This window comes from Lepidochelys olivacea, assembly GCF_965140295.1.
Source record: "Lepidochelys olivacea isolate rLepOli2 genome assembly, chromosome: 2".
Classification (NCBI taxonomy): Eukaryota; Metazoa; Chordata; order Testudines; family Cheloniidae; genus Lepidochelys; species Lepidochelys olivacea.
This window is the reverse complement of record NC_140412.1, coordinates 267,981,493-268,003,787: the sequence shown is the minus strand read 5'-3', so window position 1 is coordinate 268,003,787 and position 22,295 is coordinate 267,981,493. Positions and strand designations below refer to the sequence as shown.

General features: G+C 42.6%; 1 protein-coding gene across 2 annotated transcripts in view; it reads left to right on the top strand.

Annotated features, from left to right (window-relative positions):
* MAP4 (microtubule associated protein 4) overlaps positions 1-22,295 on the top strand; it is a 282,495-nt gene that overhangs the window by 177,817 nt on the left and 82,383 nt on the right. For both annotated transcript variants that reach the window (XM_084620175.1, XM_084620174.1), the window contains exons 7-11: positions 610-738; positions 1,264-1,356; positions 10,438-10,575; positions 19,556-19,687; positions 21,729-21,884. In XM_084620175.1, the coding sequence (XP_084476301.1) occupies positions 610-738; positions 1,264-1,356; positions 10,438-10,575; positions 19,556-19,687; positions 21,729-21,884 (648 nt within the window). The remainder of the gene's footprint in view (positions 1-609; positions 739-1,263; positions 1,357-10,437; positions 10,576-19,555; positions 19,688-21,728; positions 21,885-22,295) is intronic.

The window sequence follows — 22,295 nt, the reverse complement described above, 5'->3', positions numbered from 1 at the left end:
CGAGCAGCCTCTTGTTCATATTCCGACCTATTCATGACGACAACAGCACCTCCTTTGTCAGCCTTTTTGATTATGATGTCAGAGTTGTTTCTGAGGCTGTGGATGGCATTGCGTTCCGCATGGCTGAGGTTATGGGGCAAGTGATGCTGCTTTTCCACAATTTCAGCCCGTGCACGTCGGCGGAAGCACTCTATGTAGAAGTCCAGTCTGCTGTTTCGACCTTCAGGAGGAGTCCACCTAGAATCCCTCTTTCTGTAGTGTTGGTAGGGAGACCTCTGTGGATTAGTATGCTGTTCAGAGGTATTTTGGAAATATTCCTTGAGTCGGAGCTTATTTGGGAGTAGTATCTGAAAGGCACACAACTTCCCTTCCCCTGCCTAATAACATTTGATTAACTTTTTCTTGGTCTGTATAGCAGATCTAGTGCCTCTGAGTGAATTAACAGGTAGGTTTATGTACAGTATGTAGACTCATGTATACATTATTTTGTGATGAAAATAAAGTACATTGCTCTGTAAGTTAATGGACCTAATGAAATAAGTTTGTGTTGGAAACAAATTGGAATTTAAAAGGATGATAGCAGTGACAAATGTACTTTATTTCTTACAGCACCCCATGCAGCTATGATGGTACCTGAACTGCCTTCTCTGGGATCCTCATATTCTCCTGCAGAAGTTATAGATCCATCTGCCTTCATGACCCTGGATTCAACAACAGAGTCTCTGCTGAATATATCAGGTGCAACACGCTTCTGCTGCTGCCATGCTACTTTATAACTGGGACCAGAGGGATCTGCGGGTCAGAAACTGTTAGGTGTATTAATCTTAAAAAGATGATCATATTTGGCTTTTCCAGTTACATAAAATGAGTCAAGATTAAGAAAATATCCCATTGGAAAGAACATAAAATGCTTCAACTCAATTTTCAGTCTGAGAGATTTCTTAAGGTATTTGGGAGCAGAATGTCTCATTGAGAGTGTGTGTCTTGTGCTGGTGGATCTTAAAATTAGTACTAGTTAATATCCCTTTCTTATATAATCCCTTACATCCAAAATAATATCAGAGGAGACCACATGTTCAGGTCCTGTAAGGTTTCCCAAGATGAACTAATAAGTTCTTTCTAAGAATGAAGTTGCAAAAACAGCAAAGCCTGTACAACATGGGTAAATATGTGGTTGCAATGTGTAGTTGAGCATCTGTTTTGAAGTCCAGAACCAGTGCTGTTGACATTGACAGGGCTATATGTGCTAATTGTTTCCCTTAGCACCTGCAAGAGTGACAGTGCCTGAAGAACATTGGCTGGGAGTTCAGCATGCTGTGGAGGGACTAGATGAATCTTCCTTTGGAGAGCCACCAGGTAAAAATTAAAGTATTGGGTTGTCCCCAGAAAATTATTTCTGGAGTCTTTCAGCAGGATTTGAATGCCAGAAATAATGGTCTTTCCTTCCCTCTTAAAAATGGAGGCTAAGGGCTATATTGTGGGTACTATAGCATGACTAAAACACTGCTGTGTTGGTTCTGTAACATCCTTGGAATAGAAAAAAATCTTCATTGGAGCTACATTTCTTATGGCAAAGTGCTCAGAATTGGGAAAAGAAATAAAATCAATTGTGAACTTTAGGTATCTCTCTGAAGATGGATATATCCTTGCTATCTGGGGGTCTATGTTCACTCCCAAGAGAGTTATTTGGGTGGACAGAATCAAGGAGCTTTTCTTGATGTTGATAATAAAGCCTTTCAGGATACTCAAAGTCAGAGACATAGCTTTGTATGCCACTGCTAGAGATAGAGCTCTGATTAAGATGTTGTCCAGGAGGGAGTACAGGTGGATCTGCGTGACCTTAGTCTGTCTGTGATTACCACCAATATCTTTATAAAGACCTACAAGGCAGAGGACAAGCCAAATGGGAGCATCAGATACTGATAATGCTTCCTGTTGTAGGCAAACCTTGGGAACCTGTGGTTGCACGGTCTGATTGAGATGTTGGAGGTGTATTCATCCGCCAGATCTACTGAAGTCATAAAATCTCTCTGGGACAGGGATACACCATAGAGGTTAGGGTCTCCATCTGGAACTTGGTTTTCTTCATCTACCTGTTGAGCCTTTTGAGATACAGAATGGCTCTCATTCTGCCTGTAAATTTCTGAATGATAAAGATGATAGAGTTTTAAGGGTTCGACTCCATCTTCTGAGGGAATGCTCTCTATTACTCCCACATCCAGGAAATGAGAAATCTTGTTCTGGATTAAACCATGCTTTATGGGGTTGTTTGAGATGTGGGACTAGACGAAAAATGAATGGGGTGGAGCCTGTAACTCAGCCCTAGGTAGAGACCTATGCAGTCTGTCATCATGAGGCTTTGGGAATGGCAGGGTTTCCTTGGGGCTTTCCTCTGGAGAACAAGTTGTCTCTTCACTGGTGTTTCTGTGAGGATGAAAGCCAAAAGGAATGCCTTTGCCTGAGGGCCATTCTGTACTCTTGCAAAAGGTATGGTATGGCATTGGGAAGGACTGTTTAGATTTTGGGGCACCGTCCGCCACTACTTGATCTAGCTTCTCTCTGAAGATCAGGGATTCCATGAATTTGGTGGAGCACAGGACCTGCTTTAAGTGGCCATCCTCCTTCCAGGGATGGAGCTATACTTGGCACCTGGTCACTGCTGGAGGCCAAGGCTTTGGCTGAGAATCTCATTGCCTCTGCAGAAGGTTCAACAGTGAATGCTGTTGTCAGGGAAACTTCCTTTAATTAGAGCCAGAGTCAGGGTGATCTCTATCATATCAGCTCCCAGACTGCTGCGCTGGGCATCACAGCATGGGGAAGAGATGGCCAGCCCTCTGTGGAGATAGAGGTGGTTAGGGACTATTTAGAAAAGCTGGACGTGCACAAGTCCATGGGGCCGGACGAGTTGCATCCGAGAGTGCTAAAGGAATTGGCGGCTGTGATTGCAGAGCCATTGGCCATTATCTTTGAAAACTCGTGGCGAACCGGGAAAGTCCCGGATGACTGGAAAAAGGTTAATGTAGTGCCCATCTTTAAAAAAGGGAAGAAGGAGGATCCTGGGAACTACAGGCCAGTCAGCCTCACCTCAGTCCCCGGAAAAATCATGGAGCAGGTCCTCAAGGAATCAATCCTGAAGCACTTACATGAGAGGAAAGTGATCAGGAACAGCCAGCATGGATTCACCAAGGGAAGGTCATGCCTGACTAATCTAATCGCCTTCTATGATGAGATTACTGGTTCTGTGGATGAAGGGAAAGCCATGGATGTATTGTTTCTTGACTTCAGCAAAGCTTTTGACATGGTCTCCCACAGTATTGTTGTCAGCAAGTTAAAGAAGTATGGGCTGGATGAATGCACTATAAGGTGGGTAGAAAGTTGGCTAGATCGTCGGGCTCAACGGGTAGTGATCAATGGCTCCATGTCTAGTTGGCAGCCGGTGTCAAGTGGAGTGCCCCAGGGGTCAGTCCTGGGGCCGGTTTTGTTCAATATCTTCATAAATGATCTGGAGGATGGTGTGGATTGGACTCTCAGCAAATTTGCGGATGATACTAAACTAGGAGGAGTGGTAGATAGATACGCTGGAGGGCAGGGATAGGATAGAGAGGGACCTAGACAAATTGGAGGATTGGGCCAAAAGAAATCTGATGAGGTTCAATAAGGATAAGTGCAGGGTCTTGCACTTAGGACGGAAGAACCCAATGCACCGCTGCAGACTAGGGACCGAATGGCTAGGCAGCAGTTCTGCGGAAAAGGACCTAGGGGTGACAGTGGACGAGAAGCTGGATATGAGTCAGCAGTGTGCCCTTGTTGCCAAGAAGGCCAATGGCATTTTGGGATGTATAAGTAAGGGCATAGCGAGCAGATCGAGGGACGTGATCGTTCCCCTCTATTCGACATTGGTGAGGCCTCACCTGGAGTACTGTGTCCAGTTTTGGGCCCCACACTACAAGAAGGATGTGGATAAATTGGAGAGAGTCCAGCGAAGGGCAACAAAAATGATTAGGGGTCTGGAACACATGACTTATGAGGAGAGGCTGAGGGAACTGGGATTGTTTAGTCTGCAGAAGAGAAGAATGAGGGGGGATTTGATAGCTGCTTTCAACTACCTGAGAGGTGGTTCCAGAGAGGATGGTTCTAGACTATTCTCAGTGGTGGAAGAGGACAGGACAAGGAGTAATGGTCTCAAGTTGCAGTGGGGGAGGTTTAGGTTGGATATTAGGAAAAACTTTTTACTAGGAGGGTGGTGAAACGCTGGAATGCGTTACCTAGGGAGGTGGTAGAATCTCCTTCCTTAGAAGTTTTTAAGGTCGGGCTTGACAAAGTCCTGGCTGGGATGATTTAATTGGGGATTGGTCCTGCTTTGAGCAGGGGGTTGGACTAGATGACCTCCTGAGGTCCCTTCCAACCCAGATATTCTATGATTCTATGATTGAGAACTCTGCGATATTCTACCCAGGAGAGAGATCCCTTCACAAAGCAAGTAGCACTAGGGACAGCCTGAGGGAGACTGATAAAACCTCAAAATCTTTTTTGAGAGTGACCTCTGTTTTTCTATACATGGGCTCCTCAGGATAGAACTCACCTTCTGAGGGGAAAACCATACCTTTAGTCCAGGACTTAGGATAGCGTCAGCCTTTAGTAGCTCAGTAATTGGGACTTTTGGTTCCTGGATCCTATACAAGCTAAGATCATTTCCAAGCATAGGGATCACTCCACTACCACAATCACACATCAGTTTGCTTCATCTTAAAGGTATGGGACTTTTCCCTAGAATGCAGAGAAGATCAAGAGAGGGTTCTGGCACAAGTGATCAATTCCTTAAAATGGTTGTCAGCCCTGGGCAAAGTTCACAAGGGCAATGACTTCCAGGTCCCCTTATCCTCTCAATCGATGCCAGCCTGAATGGGTGGGAAGCGCACATGGAGTCCCAAACAGTTCAAGGCAACTGGCACCTGGAGGAAAGGACCCACAGCATAAACCTCCTAGAACTAAGGGTGGTCAAGCTGACTCTAGGAAAGGTTCCAGACCAGCCTAGAGGGGAACCACGTCCTGCTTCAGTCAAACAATACAACCACGGTCACACATGGGGGCAGCAGGGCAGTCCTTAGGATTTATGGGGCCCTATATAGTAGTATTAAACTGATGCCCCTATGCCTGACTTGTTCTTAGCAACACAAACATAAGTTTACAGTATTGGAAAACTTTCCACATGCACTTTATTAAAAACAATTTAATAAATTAAGCACACTATAATGCTGATGGACTATACTTGCACTAAAGATGTAGCGCTATATTAAAAACATTCTGATCTATTGACAGAATGATGCAAATAATATAATTTTTTAAATTTGTCAACATTTTATTGAAAATTACTATGAAGAGGTATTGAAACAAGGATTTGTTTTTAATTAAAAGCAATCTTTCTGGCTTTTTTGGCTGCAAAATCAGTAATAATGTCATTGTATGACAAAGATGAAGTGATGTCTTGTTCAGTTGCAAGAATAGCAAGACCAGTCAAGCGTTCCTGACTCATTGTAGAGCGGAGATAGTTTTTAATGATCTTTAGTTTTCAGAAACTCCGGTCTCCTGATGCTACTGTTACAGGAATTGTCAGTAGAATATGAGTGGCAATGTACACATTAGGATTTATGTCAACAAGTTTGCTGGTATAATAAAACTGTACAATGTCCATCACCGACTTTGCATGTGGCAACACTGATGACAATGTACTCAATTCTTCGTACAGTTCAAGTCCATTTAAATCAAAACTATCACCGTGCTTCAGGAGGCTCTCTAGGTTCTTGCACTTTGTCATTAGCTGCTCTTGTTTTCCTATTTCGTTGAGTTTAGTTATGTCATACAAAAATCCAAACTGTTCATGGTGTGCTCGTAAGGTATTAAACCTTTCATCAACAGCAGATATTGCTTTATCCATCACAACATTAAAAAATTCAACCTCAAATTTCTTTTCTGGATCTTCTGTGGGCTAATTTGCTCCTTCATATTCTGGTTGCCATTTTTTCCTCGAAACTCTTGTCATTTTTCGGACATGGAAATTTTGGTTCTACACCACGTGCCTCTGCAAACTCTCTTGCTGTAACCTGTGCTGCTTTGAATCCAGTTTCTCTGTATTTCACTAAAAAGTCTTGTGTGTAGTTTAGCAAGGTAAGTGTTGAATCAAGATGCACTATTTTGTTTACACTTGAGATTTTAACAAGAATGTCATACCAGATTATGACAGATGTTAGAAACTTGAAGCTGGATATTTCAGAGGCCAATGACTGTTTTTCACTTTTAGCTTTTGGATCTCTGGTCTTCTTCCGAAATAGCAACCAGTGCTTTGTAAACTTCCTCAGATTGATGTCTCAACGTTTTTACACTTTCTACTGTGCTTTCCCAGCGTGTCTCAGATAGAGGCTTAACAGTAATACCACTGACATGTGCTTTGAATATTTGCCATTGTTGAGTGGAAGCTGAAAAGAGCATGGAAATGCGTTGCAGCAAACCTAAAAAAGAAATAGCTTCTACAGAAGACTTGGCCATATCGCATAAAATCAACTTAAGGCTGTGGCATGCACACGGAACAAAAAAGGCTTGTGGATTTTCCTCCAGCAATCCAACTTGCACACCAGAAATGCGTCCTCTCATATCGGTGCCATTATCATAGCCTTGTCCTCTGAATATTCATTATGGCCAGGGAGACACTAACTTTCAGACCTGATAGAGTTGAAACTGGGACCGCTCCTACAGCTCCCAAACAGATAAGACATCCTCTCACAAGATCGTCTGCTTCATCTGGACCTGAACTGGCTGCATCTAACATCCTGGCTATTGAGAGGAAAGCACTACTATCGTTGGGTCTGTCCTCCAAAGAACGAACACTTCTTTCCTCTAGAAGAGTATCAGCATTTGAAAGCAAACTCCTCAGTCTGGACTGAGTTTTGTGGCTGGTGCCAGGAACATGAAGCAAACCCTAGCTATCCTGGATTTTCTCCAAGAAAGCTTTGACAAAGGTCTCCAACCCTGCACCATTTTGCTTCAGGTGTCCGCACATAGTAGCGTGATATTCACAGGATCTGTGGATTCTCTGGATGACCATTCCCAAGCAGTCTGGTTAGCCAAGCCGGTGATTAGACCTCATTTTCCCAGGGGGACTTGTCACTTGTACCGAGCTCCTTCACAAACCATCCCTTCGAACCACTGATGTCAGTGTTGTATTTTTCCATCAAAACTTGTTTTCTGATAGCCATCAGGTCCGCCAGGTGAGTGTCAGAGCTGGCAGCACCCTATGCAGAAGCCTTATTGCTTGTTTCACGAGGACAGGGTGGTGCATGGAACTCAGGAATTGGTTATCTCGAAGGTGAACTTTTCTTTCCATGCTTCTAAAGAGGTGGTTCTACCATTGTTCTGTCCAAGACCAGAGCATCCCACCAAGGAGGACGTGGCACGCCTTAGATTTCAGAAAACCTCTGAAAATTTACCTCAGATGTACAGTCAGATGAGCAGATCAGGTGCCCTGTATGTATCCTTTCATCTGAAATTCTAAGGACTCAAAGTTTGTAAATCCTGTGGATTAAACTGTGCGTTGTGGAAGTGTACGAGACATCAGAGATTCTGGTTCCAGAAGGGGTCTGGGCACATACCATGTGATCCCTGGCAACCTCATGGGCAGAAAGAGCTAATGCATTTGCAGCAGAAATGTGTAGGACAGCAACCTGGTCAAATGCTAGAACCTTTGTCATGCACTACAAGGTGGACTTCCTGTCCTCTGCACAGATATCCTTCAGCAGGAAGGTACTGCAGGCAGAGGCCCGGAAACGATTTTGCCCTTTGACCAAATATAGGTGGGGGAGGGGATAAGATTTTTCTTTTTCTGATCTTTTCTATAACCCTCCCTACAACTGTTCACTCCTTCCCAGATGTCAAGTATTGTGGGAAAAGCTGGGCTGTAAAACAAAACATTTCTTACCAATACTTTCCTTTCTGTTAGCAGCACCTCCCCCAGTTCTCACCCTGGTGGCTCAATAGTCAAGGGTCAGATATGAAGTGGAAAATGAACCCCTTAATGAACAGAAAATCTCTTTTGAAGGCTTTCTGATTAATTTATTTTATGATAGTAACTTCTACCTTGATATTTTAAGTGGCTGTTGCAGATGTAATGTTTTCTTGTAGTTGTATTATGAAGCCTTAGTAATCACTGCCTCCAATTCTATATCCAGTCTTTCCTTTGACAGCATAATATAACATGGAAAGACAGGTACACATATCCCTATAGTTTGTCATGAACATTCCTCTCTTGACTTGAAGAATTAGAACAGCCTAGTTAATAGGTGTCTTGCAGTACTAGAGTGTCTGTATTTAACCATAATTGGGTCCATAGGGAGATCTAATTAACCAATAGATCTTGGGTGCTCCTAGTTCATTCACATAAGATATGCAAGGCAGATCTGGGCAGGGGTCTGTGTGAGACAAAATAGGTTCAGTGATCACCTTTCTTGTAGAGCAGTTTGTATCTACCTCCTACACTTACTTCTGTACCTGTGAAGGTGCAGTAAATGCATTACTAATATAAGGAATAGGTGTTCAAGGTTACTGTGCCTTTTCCAGAATGCTAAAATAATTCATTGGGTGGACATAACTTACTCCTGAAAAGGATCCCTGTAAAAATTGCACCTTCTCACTCAATGTATCTACCTCTTGTGCCTGTTGACGGTCAGGTCTGCTGACTTCAGTGACGTGTTCGTTCATTAGATTTTATTTCTCTTAACCCTGCAGGGTCAGTGCAGCAGGGAGAACCAACAAATGTGATTCTGGTGCATGCATGTTCATCAATTTTTAACTAAGTTCCATTTTCACAGCCATGTGCTGTACCACATTGTTGTGACACTCAGGAGACAGTAAAAAGAAAAGGAGTACTTGTGGCACCTTAGAGACTAACCAATTTATTTGAGCATGAGCTTTCGTGAGCTACAGCTCACTTCATCAGATGCATGCTGTGGAAACTGCAGCAGACTTTATATATACACAGAGAATATGAAAAAATACCTCCTCCCACCCCATTGTCCAGCTGGTACTAACCAATTTATTTGAGCATGAGCTTTCGTGAGCTACAGCTCACTTCATCAGATGCATGCCGTGGAAACTGCAGCAGACTTTATATATACACAGAGAATATGAAAAAATACCTCCTCCCACCCCATTGTCCAGCTGGTAGATAAGCTATTACCAGCTGGACAATGGGGTGGGAGGAGGTATTTTTTCATATTCTCTGTGTATATATAAAGTCTGCTGCAGTTTCCACAGCATGCATCTGATGAAGTGAGCTGTAGCTCACGAAAGCTCATGCTCAAATAAATTGGTTAGTCTCTAAGGTGCCACAAGTACTCCTTTTCTTTTTGCGAATACAGACTAACACGGCTGTTACTCTGAAACCTATCAGGAGACAGTGGGACTGCACAGGTATAAATGAGAGGAGAATTGCACTAATTTGCACAGGTGTAATGGAATGTGACCTGCAGAATCGTCATTATTGGTTGTGGTGAGTAAGCCAGAAAGAATCTAGCTTTACTCCAGATTCCAAGTTGAGTGTTGTGGTTGCAGCTAGAAAAACAGTCTTATAAATGGAGTAAACTTGTTTGAGTCATTAAAGGTACATCTATGCAGCAAGCAGCTGCCTGTGGCAGCAAGTCTCAGAACCTGGGTCAACAGACTTGGGTTTGCAGGGCTTGGGCTACTGCACAAAAAATAGCTGTTGTAGATGAAGTGGCTCCAGCTGGAGCTCAGATTCAGAAGCCTGTGGTCAGGGGCGGGTTTGAGAGCCCAAGCTCCAGCCCAAACTGCAAAATCTATAATAGCTATTTTTAGTGCAGTAGCCCAAGCCTCTCAAAGTCCAGATTGGTCAACTCTGGCTCTGGGACTTGTCGCCACATGCTGCTGCTCACTGTGTAGACATATCCTGAGATGTCATAAGTGTGGAACACCGTAATGGTATTTTTAGAGTCACTTTTCAGAGTAGAACCAAACTTCCTTATTTCAGTATTTGAGTAGTAGTAGTTTTCAAAGTAGCAGCCGTGTTAGTCTGTGTTCGCAAAAAGAAGAGGAGGACTTGTGGCACCTTAGAGACTAACCAATTTATTTGAGCATAAGCTTTCGTGAGCTACAGCATCGGATGCAGTGAGCTGTAGCTCACGAAAGCTTATGCTCAAATAAATTGGTTAGTCTCTAAGGTGCCATACGTCCTCCTTTTCTTTTTGAGTAGTAGTAGTATATTTAATTTGTGTTACAGTAGTGTCCAGTGGCCCCTCTTGTTATGTTACTAGGCATGGTACAAATGCATGCAAAGTCGCAGACCCTTATCAAAAGAGCTCACAATATATACAGGTAGTGTTTCCAAATTCACTCACGTGTAATGAACAAAAATTTCTTTTGTGTACCTAGAACCCACCAGGTTAGCTGATGTATCAGAACAATATTTGCCAAGTCCAGTGGCTGCTGCACCTGCTGCTGTTCCTTCTGCACTAACAGAGCCTACAGGAGAGACCAAAGCTACTGACACACCGCAGGTTGAACCAACAGGTAAGATCTGTGGGTCTGTCTTGGTGATGGATTATTTGGTGATGGATTTAAGATTTTGAAGAAACCATGTAGGGAAGTATGCACAAGCAACAACTTCACAAAACCTATCATGATGGTGGAGATTGACAATACGAAAGATGATGAAACATAGGAAGGCAGTGGGACTGGATGGTGTACCAATTGAGTCATTTAAAGTATTTGGTCATGAGGGAGTGGTGGTGATGAATTTTTTCAGTGTAATTCTCTGTACTGGAAAAATGCCTGATGAGTGGAGGAAGAGCACACTGGATATGTACGAGGGTAGCACAGTGGTGATAACCAGCTGTGGCTATAATTGAGTCCTTCACTGTGAGAGTAGGTCTATATAAAGGATCAGCTTTAGGCCCATTCCTATTTGTGATTGTAATGAACACTGTGTCATATTCTTTGAGTGGTGGTCCTTATGTGGATTCCACTCCTTGCACCTGAGACTGGAGATTTGTAGCAAGTAGTGTCTGTTGGTCTCTGCACGCTCAGTTGCTCTCCGTGTACTCTGAACTGAGGGCATAAAGGGCAGCGTGGACTGACACATCTCCAGTTCCTTCTTACCGCCACATAGATTGTCGGAATTCTGTGTCCGTTATGGTCTTCCTCTACTGTCAATACTTGTAAATATATATTGTAAATAGTTTTAGTAAATTTAGACTGTGTTCATGTTTTTATAGCTAGTATAGTTAGTATAGCTCCCCATCTCGGGAAGCTTCTCCCCGTGGAGAAGGAATGTGTCAAGTATCCAGGGGCTTAATAACTGTATTTTCAGATCCCATTTCTTCTCCATCAATGATGAACACCAGCACTGCCTTGGAGAGGCTCACATCACTGCCAAGTGCAGCTTCTGCTGCTCCTTCCCTCCTCAAACCATGAGGCACAAGAATTCCATCTGCAGAAACACTTCATGGAGAAGGCCATGAGACAGACTCCAATTGGACCCAGGCCAGGGAGAACCCCCTGTACAGGAGCCTTAGATTGCAAGCAGTGCCCTTCCAAGCATGAGTTCTGGAGTGGAGGACAAAACAGTTAAGCCTAAGAACCCCTCTCAAAGGAGTAGGGGATATTACTATAGGCAAAAGAACAGATGCCTGTCCTAGATCTGTCTCTTTAAAAAGAAAGAAAAAGGAGAAAAAAAAAAAGTATCCCTCCCTATTTTGGTCCAAGTTGGTTGAGTCCTCATGCACAGGTCCTGAGGAATTAGGTCTACATAAACTTTCCATCCAAGAATGAAAGGCACAAAGGAAGGAGCATCTGATGGTACTGGGTCCAGCTCTGTTCCACAAGCCTCAAGATTGGCACCAGCCAGTCCTGTCTCAGAATTCCACATTGGACCCCCATTTGATGGTTTCCACACCTCTGACTGGGATCCTCTAAGTACAGACCATTGGATACTTGGATCCATCAATCCCCACCTTGGACTTCTTGAACTACAGGAAGGAATGAAACCCTTACCTTGTTGAAGGATATTTTTGCTCTTCCCTATTCACAATCCCCTCTTCTATTGGGCCTGGTCCTTCTTAGAGTGATTTCAATGTCAGAAACCACTTTGAGGAGAAGATCCTCCCGTACTGCACCCACAACTTAGAGCACTCTTCCGCAAGAACTAATGGCACTGCTCGTAGAACAGGCGTCTGCCTGTTGCTATTTGTGGGACCTGTGCTGTTGAACATATTCATTAATAATCTGGAAAATGGAGTGGACAGTGATGTGGCAATGTTTGCAGATGATTATACAATTATTCAGGATAGTTAAATACAAAGTAGACTGTGAAGAGTTACAGTGGGATCTCACAAAACTGGATGATTGGGCAACAAAATAGCAGATGAAATTCAATGTTGATAAGTGCAAAGTAATACACATTGGAAAAAATAATCCTAACTACACATATATAATGATGGGTTCTAAATTAACTGTTACCATTCAAGAGAGAGATCTTGGAGTCACTGTGGCTAGTTCTCTCAATGCACAGCAGTGGTCAAAAAAGCTAACAGCATGTTAGGAACTATTAGGAAAGGGATAGAAAATATCATAATGCCACTATATAAATCCATGTTGTGCCCACACCTTGAATATTGTGTCCAGTTCTGGTTGCCCATCTCAGAAAGGATCTGGTGGAACTGGAAAATGTTTGGAGAAGGGCAACAAAGATGATCAAGGGTATGGACCAGCTTCCATATGATGAGATGACAACTATACCATCTTCCTGTATCGGATAACTGGCTACTAATGGGCAGATCAAGCCAGGAGGTCCAGTTGGTGACCATATTCTGACTGCACCTTCTGAAGTCATTGGGGATCCGTGTAAACAAAGAAAAGTCCACTTTGATTCTCATGAAGACTGTAGATTTCAAAGGAGCAATCCTTGACTTGTCCTCAGGAAAGACCTGCTTCCTTGTAGACAGATTTCAGTCTATGGCCATCTCGATAAATCAAAAACAATGAGGAGTCCGGTGGCACCTTAAAGGCTAACAGTTTTATTTGGGCATAAGTTTTTGTGGGTAAAAAACCCACTACTTCAGATGCACAAAATTTTTTACCCATGAAAGCTTATGACCATATAAATCTGTTAGTCTTTAAGGTGCCACCGGAGTCCTTGTTGTTTTTGTGGATACAGACTAACATGGCTACCCCTTTGATACTTGATAAATCAAGTCACCCTGAGACCTCACACCACAATCAGGGTCTGTCTTTCCTTACTAGGCCACATGGCTGCATGTACATATATAATGCCGTTTGCCAGACTCCAATTGCCTGCAGGCCTGGCTTCCGTCTGTTTACTCATAGTGGTGTTCAGGTTATCCTTATCTGGTAACAATCCCACAAAAGGTCAGAGCCTCTCTCATATGATGGACAAAACCAGACCAGGTACAAACGGGAGTTCCCTGGCTTCCATCCACAACTGACACAACCATAATCACGGATACATCCCTCATAGGATGGGGAGCCCATATGGACAATCTCACTGCACAATGCACTAGGGAGGCTAGAATGAATATCAATCTGCTGGACATGAGGGCAGTTCGCCTAGCCTGCAAAGAATTCCTCCACCTCATAGGATTCTGTTGCATCCAGATAGTGTTGGACAACATGACAGTCTTTTATATAAACAAACAGGGTGGACGAGATCTTCTCCTCTATGTTTAGAGGCAGTGAAGTTATGGAACTGGTGTATCAAGAACCACATCGCATTCAGCAACATGCCAACCATGTGTGCAGAATACTTTGGCAGATGATCTTGGCAGCCACTTCTCCGCAGACCAGGAGTGGGAAAGTCACAATTCTGTCTTGACTGAAATCTTTACGCAGTGGGGAACACCATTTTAGGATCTGTTCACCTTCCAAGCAAACAAGAAATTCAGTCTCTACTGATCCAGAGCAGCAGTAGGCCAAGACTCCAGGGATACCCTTCTGTTATCCTGGACGGATCATCTAAGGTACCTGTTTCCTCTCATCCCACTGCAACCATAGATTCTCTGGAAAATTCTCCATAACAAGGCCAGGTTTACCCTCCTCATACCCAATTGTCCCAGACAATTTTGATTTCCAGAGCTTCTACAAATGTCATCCCCTGCATACTCTCATCTGGATTTGTTGACTCAAGAGAAGGGCAGGATGAGACATCCCAACTCAGACCCTGTTCATCTCTCAGCCTGGTATTTGAATGGGTGTCAGACCAGGAATGATCATGTTCAAAGGCTGTCCAAACTCCTCAATCACAGCAGAAAAATCTCCACTATAAAATGCGGTCTAGCTAAATGGAGGCATTCTCTACCTTGTCACAATGGAAGTAGTTATCACTAGAATCAGCAGATATCCCTGTAGTTTTAGGCTATCTTCTGTCCCTCAAAATGTCAGGACTTTAATGAAGTAATGGAAAGGTTCACCTGGCAGCAATCAATGCCTTCCATTCTCTTGTAGATGGCCAATCTCTTTACTCACCCTACCACAATTTGATTCCGGAAAGGCCTCATTATGCCCTTCCTGCTTGGGACTAAACCCACACCACAATGGAATCTCAGCCTAGTACTCTCAGCTCCTACCAGACTACCCTTCAAACCGATGGCTACATGTTCCATGTCATACCTTTCCACTAAGGTTGCTTTCTCAGTTGCTATCACATCAAGCAGACTAGTGAGTGAACTGGTAGCATGTGTGGCTGACCCATCATATTTCATAGAGAGAGCTCCTCCTTTTGCCTCAACCCAAAATTTATCCACAAAGTAATTTCAGACTTTCACGTAAATCAACCTATTCACTTATTGGTATTCTTCCCAAAGCCTCATGCTTCCATCAAAGAAAAGACACTGTGCTTCTGGGACATCAGACCGGCCTTGGCCTTGTATCTGCAAAGAATGAAATCTGTTAGGAAAACACAAGACTGTTGCTATAGCAGAGTGATTACAAGGACAAGAATGATCAGCTCGGAGACTTTCTAAGTGGATCTCTGGATGCATCAGTCAGTGTTGTCAGCTGACAAGTATTATTCCTCCAGATGGGGTGCGGGCCCACTCTGAGAGCCCAAGCAACCTCAGTGGCATCTGAGATGTACCAGTAACGGACATTTGTAAGGTGGCTACTTAGAGCTCCATCCACTCCTTTACAAAACATTACGACCTAGTCCAGGGTTCTTCAGCAGATGCAGTTGTGAGGTCAGTAGTGTTAGGCATCCAGACCAAAAAATGGAGACGGTTACTTACCTGAAACCTGAGGTTCTTTAAGATGTGTGGTTCCTATCTGTATTCTAATACCCACCCTCCTTCCCCTCTGCTTTGGATCTTATCTGATTCATTGTAGGAGAGGAAACTAGAAATGTATCGCCCTTTATGCCCTCAGTTCAGAGCACAAGGAGAGCAACTGCACATGCATGGACCAACAGAGACTACTTGCTAAAAATCTCCTGTCTCAGGTGCATGGAGTGTAAGGGCACCCATATGTGGAATAAGATAGGGAAAACACATCTTGAAGGTAAGTAATCTCCATTTACAGCAAAGGCTCCATGGAGCATGCTTTTTGCTGCTGACATTATGTTGTGCTGTAAAAATAAATACAAACTGGAGAGGGACCTAGAACTGAATTTAAAAAAATGGCATATGAATCAGCTGGAATCCATGTGGTGCTTTGTTGAGAGGGACTACAAGATGCTAGTGAAATTAGACGGTATAGTGTGAGTCGGTGTGACAATTTAAATATCTGGATTCAGTCCTGAGCCATGTTGGGAATGTGGATACAGATGTCATGGAGGTGCATGGAGAGTACCTGGTGTAAATTGAGGGAGTTGACAGGAATTTCTGCCATAAGAATATGCCAGATAAACTAAAGAGCAAAGTATATACGATCATGATTAGGCCAGCCATGATGTGCGGGTTGGAATGTTAGCCAATGTGGAAGAAAGAAATACTGCTACTACCTCACACTGCTGTAATAAGAATGCTCAGCTGGATGTTGGGTAAGATGAGAGCTGATAGGCTGTGCACTGAAACAGTACAAGCCATTCTGCAGGTAGTCCCCGTCATAGAAAATCTGAGGGAATATTGACTGAGATGGCTGGGTCATGTGAGACGATGATGTGTGAGATATTTTGGCCAGAAAGTATCAGATCTAGTAGTCAGACTCATGGGACAAAGACCATGAGGAAGACCTAGGAAAAGGTGGTTCAAGATGCCGCAGGAGGATGTGAAGAAAGTTGATGTCAGCTTGGAAGACAAAGAACAAGAGCTTCTGATCCTGATTGATGGGATAAGGCAAAGAAGATGATGATTAAAGATTACTTTAAGGGCTCAGATCCATAACTAAAGTTTGAAGGGGTTGGGATCTGGGGTTGAACTCGTTTTACTGAAGATAGCATATTATCACAGCTTCCAGCAAAAACCTACCATGAGTGAAAATTCAGAGGTGGGAGGGTTTGGCTGAATTGTATGGCTAGAGAATGATAAATCTAGTAGTGGTTCTCAAACTTTTGTACTGGTGACCCCTTTCACAAGCCTCTAAGTGTGACACCCCCCCATAAATTAAAAACACTTTTTATATATTTAACACCATTATAAATGCTGGAGGTAAAGTGGGGTTTGGGGTGGAGGCTGACAGCTTGTGACCCTCTCCCCCATGTAACGTCATGACCCCCTGAGTGGTCCCGACCCTCAGTGTGAGAACCCCTGTAGTACACCTACAGCTGTTGCATTAAATATGCCCAGAAGCTGATTAAATGATTCTTTACTACTTCCTAACCCACAGCTCTCGCAGAACGTGAAGTTCCAAAAACTGAGTTATCCTTATTTGTGGTTAGTAGTCAAATATAAAAAAAAAGACTGACTTGTGATCCAGCTTTGCTTTAGTCATACCAATGCGCTCACAAGTTCAATTTATTGATGATTCCTTCTCCTGTTGTTCATATTGTTCACGGCCTCCTGTGGGTCTGAGGCCATGTCTACACTACAAAATTAAGTTTACTTAATGTATGTCCACAGACAGTCACCACAGTAATTACATTGCTTGTGTATGTGTACGCTTTGCTTCTTGTGTCAGCAGTGCTCATCCTCACTGGGAGCACTTGCATCAATTGTACTGTCAACGTGGGGCATTGTGGGACGGCTTCTGAAAGCCAGTAACAGTAGATGTAAGCAACGCAGTGTCTACACCAGCATTGACTCTACGCCTCTCGTGGAGGTGGAGTTAAGTCAGTGTAGTAGGACAATTACACCTCCTGGAGCCAAATTTTAGTGTTGACGCTTCTGTAGTTAGGTCAACATAAGCTGCCTTGCGTCACGCTAACTCTGTAGCGTAGACCACGCCTCAGGATTTGTTGGATTGCAACGATACTACTTGCACCTGTATACCTTTCCTAGTAATATATATTCTGTACCAATCATTTAATTTATTATGGAGAGGGTCATACCCTAGCTGAAATGGTGAACAATAAATATCAGCCAATGTCTTGGCTTTGGATACTCAAGTGTACTGCATAATTGGTATAACCTAGGAATAGGGCTATCTAGATCACCGAGCACAGTTGTGAGAGTATCAGCTATGGCTGGAAGAAGTGAATCCTGTAGCGTTGATTAAAGGAGGTGGTCAGATTAAAAAATCAGTTTTATAAAATGAATTTCTTGACCTTTGTCAACACTTTAGATCAGCGATCCTCAGACTGAGGCTCTCGAGCTGCAAGCGGCTCTTTAATGTGTCTTCTGCGGCTCTTTGCAACACATGATATTAAAACATGGTATGATTTAATTATTACCCAATCTAAGTTATTAACCGATCAGAATACTTTTACTATGTTATTAACCAAGTGTAGCAGATAAAATAATACTTGGTCAGTCATTTTGCTATGAGAATAATATATATAAAATAGTAAATGAAACAATGAAGTCATGCTACTGTGGCTCTTTTGGGTAATGTTGATCGCTAATTTGGCTCTTGAACCACTGAGTTCTGAGTATCATTGCTTTAGATTATTAAGAATCTAGTTTTAAAACTTAATTTAACTCCCACCATTTATACTGGTGCTCACTTTTTTTGTATTTCACTAAGTTTGGACAACGAAAATAGACTTTTTTGGTTTTGGTCACTATTGTGTTCTGACTTGAGTGCCTTCGGACTATGCTGTGTAGCATATGGAGCAAATACTTCAGGAGAATATTTAAATCCAAATAAACTGTACGAAAATACTACTTTTGGTTTTATTAAGGTTTTGTTTAAAAAAAAAAAAAGAAGAAAAAAACAAACAAACAAAAAACAAAACAAAAAACCCCTTGTTTTTAAAAGCTGAAATTTTGGGCTGAAACTGACTGAACAGTGTCCTTGAAGAATTTCAGTGCTTCTGAAGTCATTGGGAACTGGGAGACAGTTGATGTCTGTTGAATAAAATAAGAGCCCATGAGCCACATTCTAAAGCCAGTATACATACCAAGTTGAGTTCTGTTGTCAAGTGCAGAGTCAGGCGTTGCCAGTGCTTGGATCAGAGAAGAAGGTCCTGTTAGTAATTTAGTTGATGGTAGTGCCTTCTAAGTCAGGAATAAATCATTGCTCCTGCTTGAGATAGCCATGGGAACTGTGCAACCAGAGATGCTGTTTTTTTTTAAATATGATGGAAAACAAGGTTCTGAGCACATGTGGTCACTGAAGATCCCATGGTACTTTTTTCAAGTGTAGAGGTGTAGTCAGCTGAATGTATTTGTGTCCACACAGGAATTCTTCCATATCGTGCTATTTAAATAAGTCATTCTCATTCCTGTTTAATGCATGCTGCACGTTGCCACATGCCAGAAGATCACCAACTGTGCCTCCTCATATGCTCCTAGTGGATTTTCAGGCTATAATACTGCATACCTGACTAGGAATTAGCTCTATTAAAAATAGGGTGTATAGTGGAATACAAAAAGAATGAGGAGTACTTGTAGCACCTTAGAGACTAACAAATTTATTTGAACATAAGCTTTTGTGAGCTACAGCTTATTTCATCGGATGCATACAGTAGGAAGATAGATATATATATGTATGTATGTATATACACACACACCATGAAAAATGGGTGTTGCCATACACACTATAACAAGAGTGATCAATTAGGGTGAGCTATTATCAGCAGGAGAAAAAAACCCTTTGTAGTGATAATCAGGATGGCCCATTTTCAACAGTTGACAAGAAGATGTGAGTAACAGTGTGGGGGGTAATAAGCATGGGGAAATAGTTTTACTTTACAGTAGTTTGAGACACTTTGGTAATACGTGAGTGTCAAACAAGGCGTATAGACAAGGATGCAGACTTTGGAGTATTTTGTACCTTTTGCTGCCATTTGTACAAGAAGGTGCATCTGTCATTACCACTAATAGGACTTATACACAGTCACATAAGGAAAAAATATCTAGTTTCTAGGTGCTTTTCCTCTTCTTGTCATCCCTCATTTACAAACTTCAGAACTAACAGTATTTAGTATACTTGTTAATCTCTGCAGCATCTGCTCCAGCTGTGGGAGAAGTATCTGTTCAAGTGATGGGACAAGTGTGTATTCCTGTAGTGGAAGAGCTGATGGTGTTTGAACCTTCTGTTGAGCAACACAAGTCCGCTCTTAATGAACCTCCAACAGGTAAGCAGACACCAGAAAGTCTGCATGCACTGTTCACTGGGGACTTAAATATTTTGGCAAATCCTGTATGAATGCCACTATGAGATCTGAGTCTACAAAGGAAAGTCTTACTAAAACCCTGCTGTACAGTAACTGGTGTAAATCCAGATATACAAGTTCCAGTAAGATTGTTGAACACGAAAGAGTGAATTCATCCAAAGTAAATATTGCTCTGGTCTGTCTTAAATTCAGTCTCCTGGGTGCAGCTCAACTCTGCTGCCAAGGTATACACAAAAGGAAATGGCTCTCAAGGGTTTTTCATGTATACAATATGGAACTGATATTTTATTGTCCATTTAGGACTTTGCATTGCTCTAAAACACTATGAAATCTTTGGGGAAATCAAGGTTTCAGAGAGAGATTTAGTGCAAGCTGTCAGAAGGCATATTTGCCCACCCCTAGTGGTAATTATTTTATGTACATATTATGGTATCTAAAATACGTACTATAGTGCACAAGACATGCCAAGTGATGTATAGGCAAAAAGAAGACATAGTGCCTTCTCCAAAGGGCTTCTAATCTGAATAGGGCCTGTTAGATTTTATTGCTGGGTAGATACATTTTTTAGCAGTTTTGCCAGGTTGTTTTAGCTAAAGAATTCAGGGATTGAGGACAGGGATATCAAATGAGAAATGTTTATTTTCTGGCAGTGGGAAGGGGATTTTATTGTGTATGGGCCATGATCATTGTACAAGAAGGTACAATCAGAGGAAACTATGGTCCCTGCTGAGTCGAAGTTATGATCTAAGTTTGACCTACAGGATAGTTCAGACTCTCAATACCGGAAAGGTAAGCTCTAAAGTACACTCTGGTAAAGATAGCAGTCACTTTTTAAATGTTATGCACTTAATTCTTTAGTGTCTTAACATTGATAGGCTTTTTGGTAGAAGTGAGTTTTTAAGGGGAGAGGTTTTAACTAAAAGCAGCAGGCTAGGGAATGAGTCATAAGGGGTGGTGTGGAAGAAGGTGTGAATAAAAGAGCCAGACAGTGTGGGCAGATGTATTTACACAGGCAGTTTTAAGAAGTGGATAGGCTTCCAGGAGAAGTGAGGAGGAGGAAATGAAGGCTGAGACACAGGGTACAGGGGCGTAGAGAAGGTGAAGAGAAGTTGAGATTTTCTGTGGGAGGCCAGAGTAACCAATGAAAGGATAAGATTAGGGGAATGGAATAGTCAGAATAGTAGGAGTGGGGACATCATTTTGTGTGGTCTGAAAGGGAATGGGTTGAGAATCAGGTTAGCTAGTGAGGAAGGGGTGACAGTAACTGACACCAGTGGTGACCAAAGCCTGAACAAGGATTTTGGTGATCAGGATGGAGAGGAAGAATGAGAGGGAATTCAAGACAATACAGTGACAATGGCTAATGGGAGGAGAAGTAAGGTCATGGTATAGGTGGGCAAAAAAAGTGGTATTTCACCATGCTTAGTCTGAGCTGCTGACGAGACAGCTAGAATGAAATTGGAGGGACAGTTGAAGAGGTGAGATTGAACAAGTAGGGAATTATGATAGTTGGAGCCATGAGAGTAAAGAGTTCATTTGTAGATAAAGTGTAAAGTAAAAAGAAGAGGACTGAGGAAAGAACCTGGAGAGATCTCAGGAGAAGTGAGGGAGGAGGATCTGCCACAAGAGCTGCTGGTGTGGCAGGCAGCAGAGATGTAAAAGCCCAAGTTAGAGAGAATGCTGGAGTGAAAGAGTGACTGTGTGCAGGCAGCAGAAAAAGAGGATCAGGAAATCCCTTAGACTTGCGCAGGAGGAGGTCAGAGTAGGCTCATACTTACTGGAGAGTTTGGGAAGAGTAGTTTCAAAGGAACAGATGGTAACTGGATTGCCTGGGATTAGGACGGAGCCAGAGGACAAGAATTCAAGGCACTGTAAATAGACTGCTTTCTCAAGGAACTTGCAGGCAAATTGGGGGAGGGAGGAGAGTAGTTGGAGAGGTAAGTGGGGTCTCAACTGTTTACAAGTAGAAAAACCACTAACTTTTAAAATTTGTTGTAAACAGTATCGTCTGCTCCAGCTGAGGTAATGGAACAAAAAGTGACGGTCCCAGAAGCCTCTACTCCTGGTGCAGATAGTACTCTTGTGGAAGAGAATAAACCATCTCCCAGCAAACATACAGAGCATCTTCCGAAGCCAAATGAACTCCCAGAGCTGGCAGGTGAGATCTATAAACCTGGGTACAAAATCAAGAGGGCTTCTTTGTTGTGAAGTCAGCATTTTTGATTGAGCTTAATAACTTCTTCCTCCCAATTTCTCTCTCACACTATTCCTCTGCCTTTGGCAGAGACCATGCAAAGAAGACTTCAGCCCCAAGGTGAATGTTTTGGAAAGTTATGAGCATGTGAAAATGTGGGGTTATATAAGAAACTGTTTCTCAGCCTCAACCTGGCAGGGTAACCATTGCAGATTGCTGTAATGTAGATACGGTTTCCATTAAGGACTTGGGAGTGAATTTGTATTTCTCTTCCTTTTTTTCCCCATGCATATTTGTTGTATCCATTGAATGTGGTGGTTGGTTTATTACAGTTTTTATTTTTTATATCTTTTATTTTTATTTTTTATCTTTTAT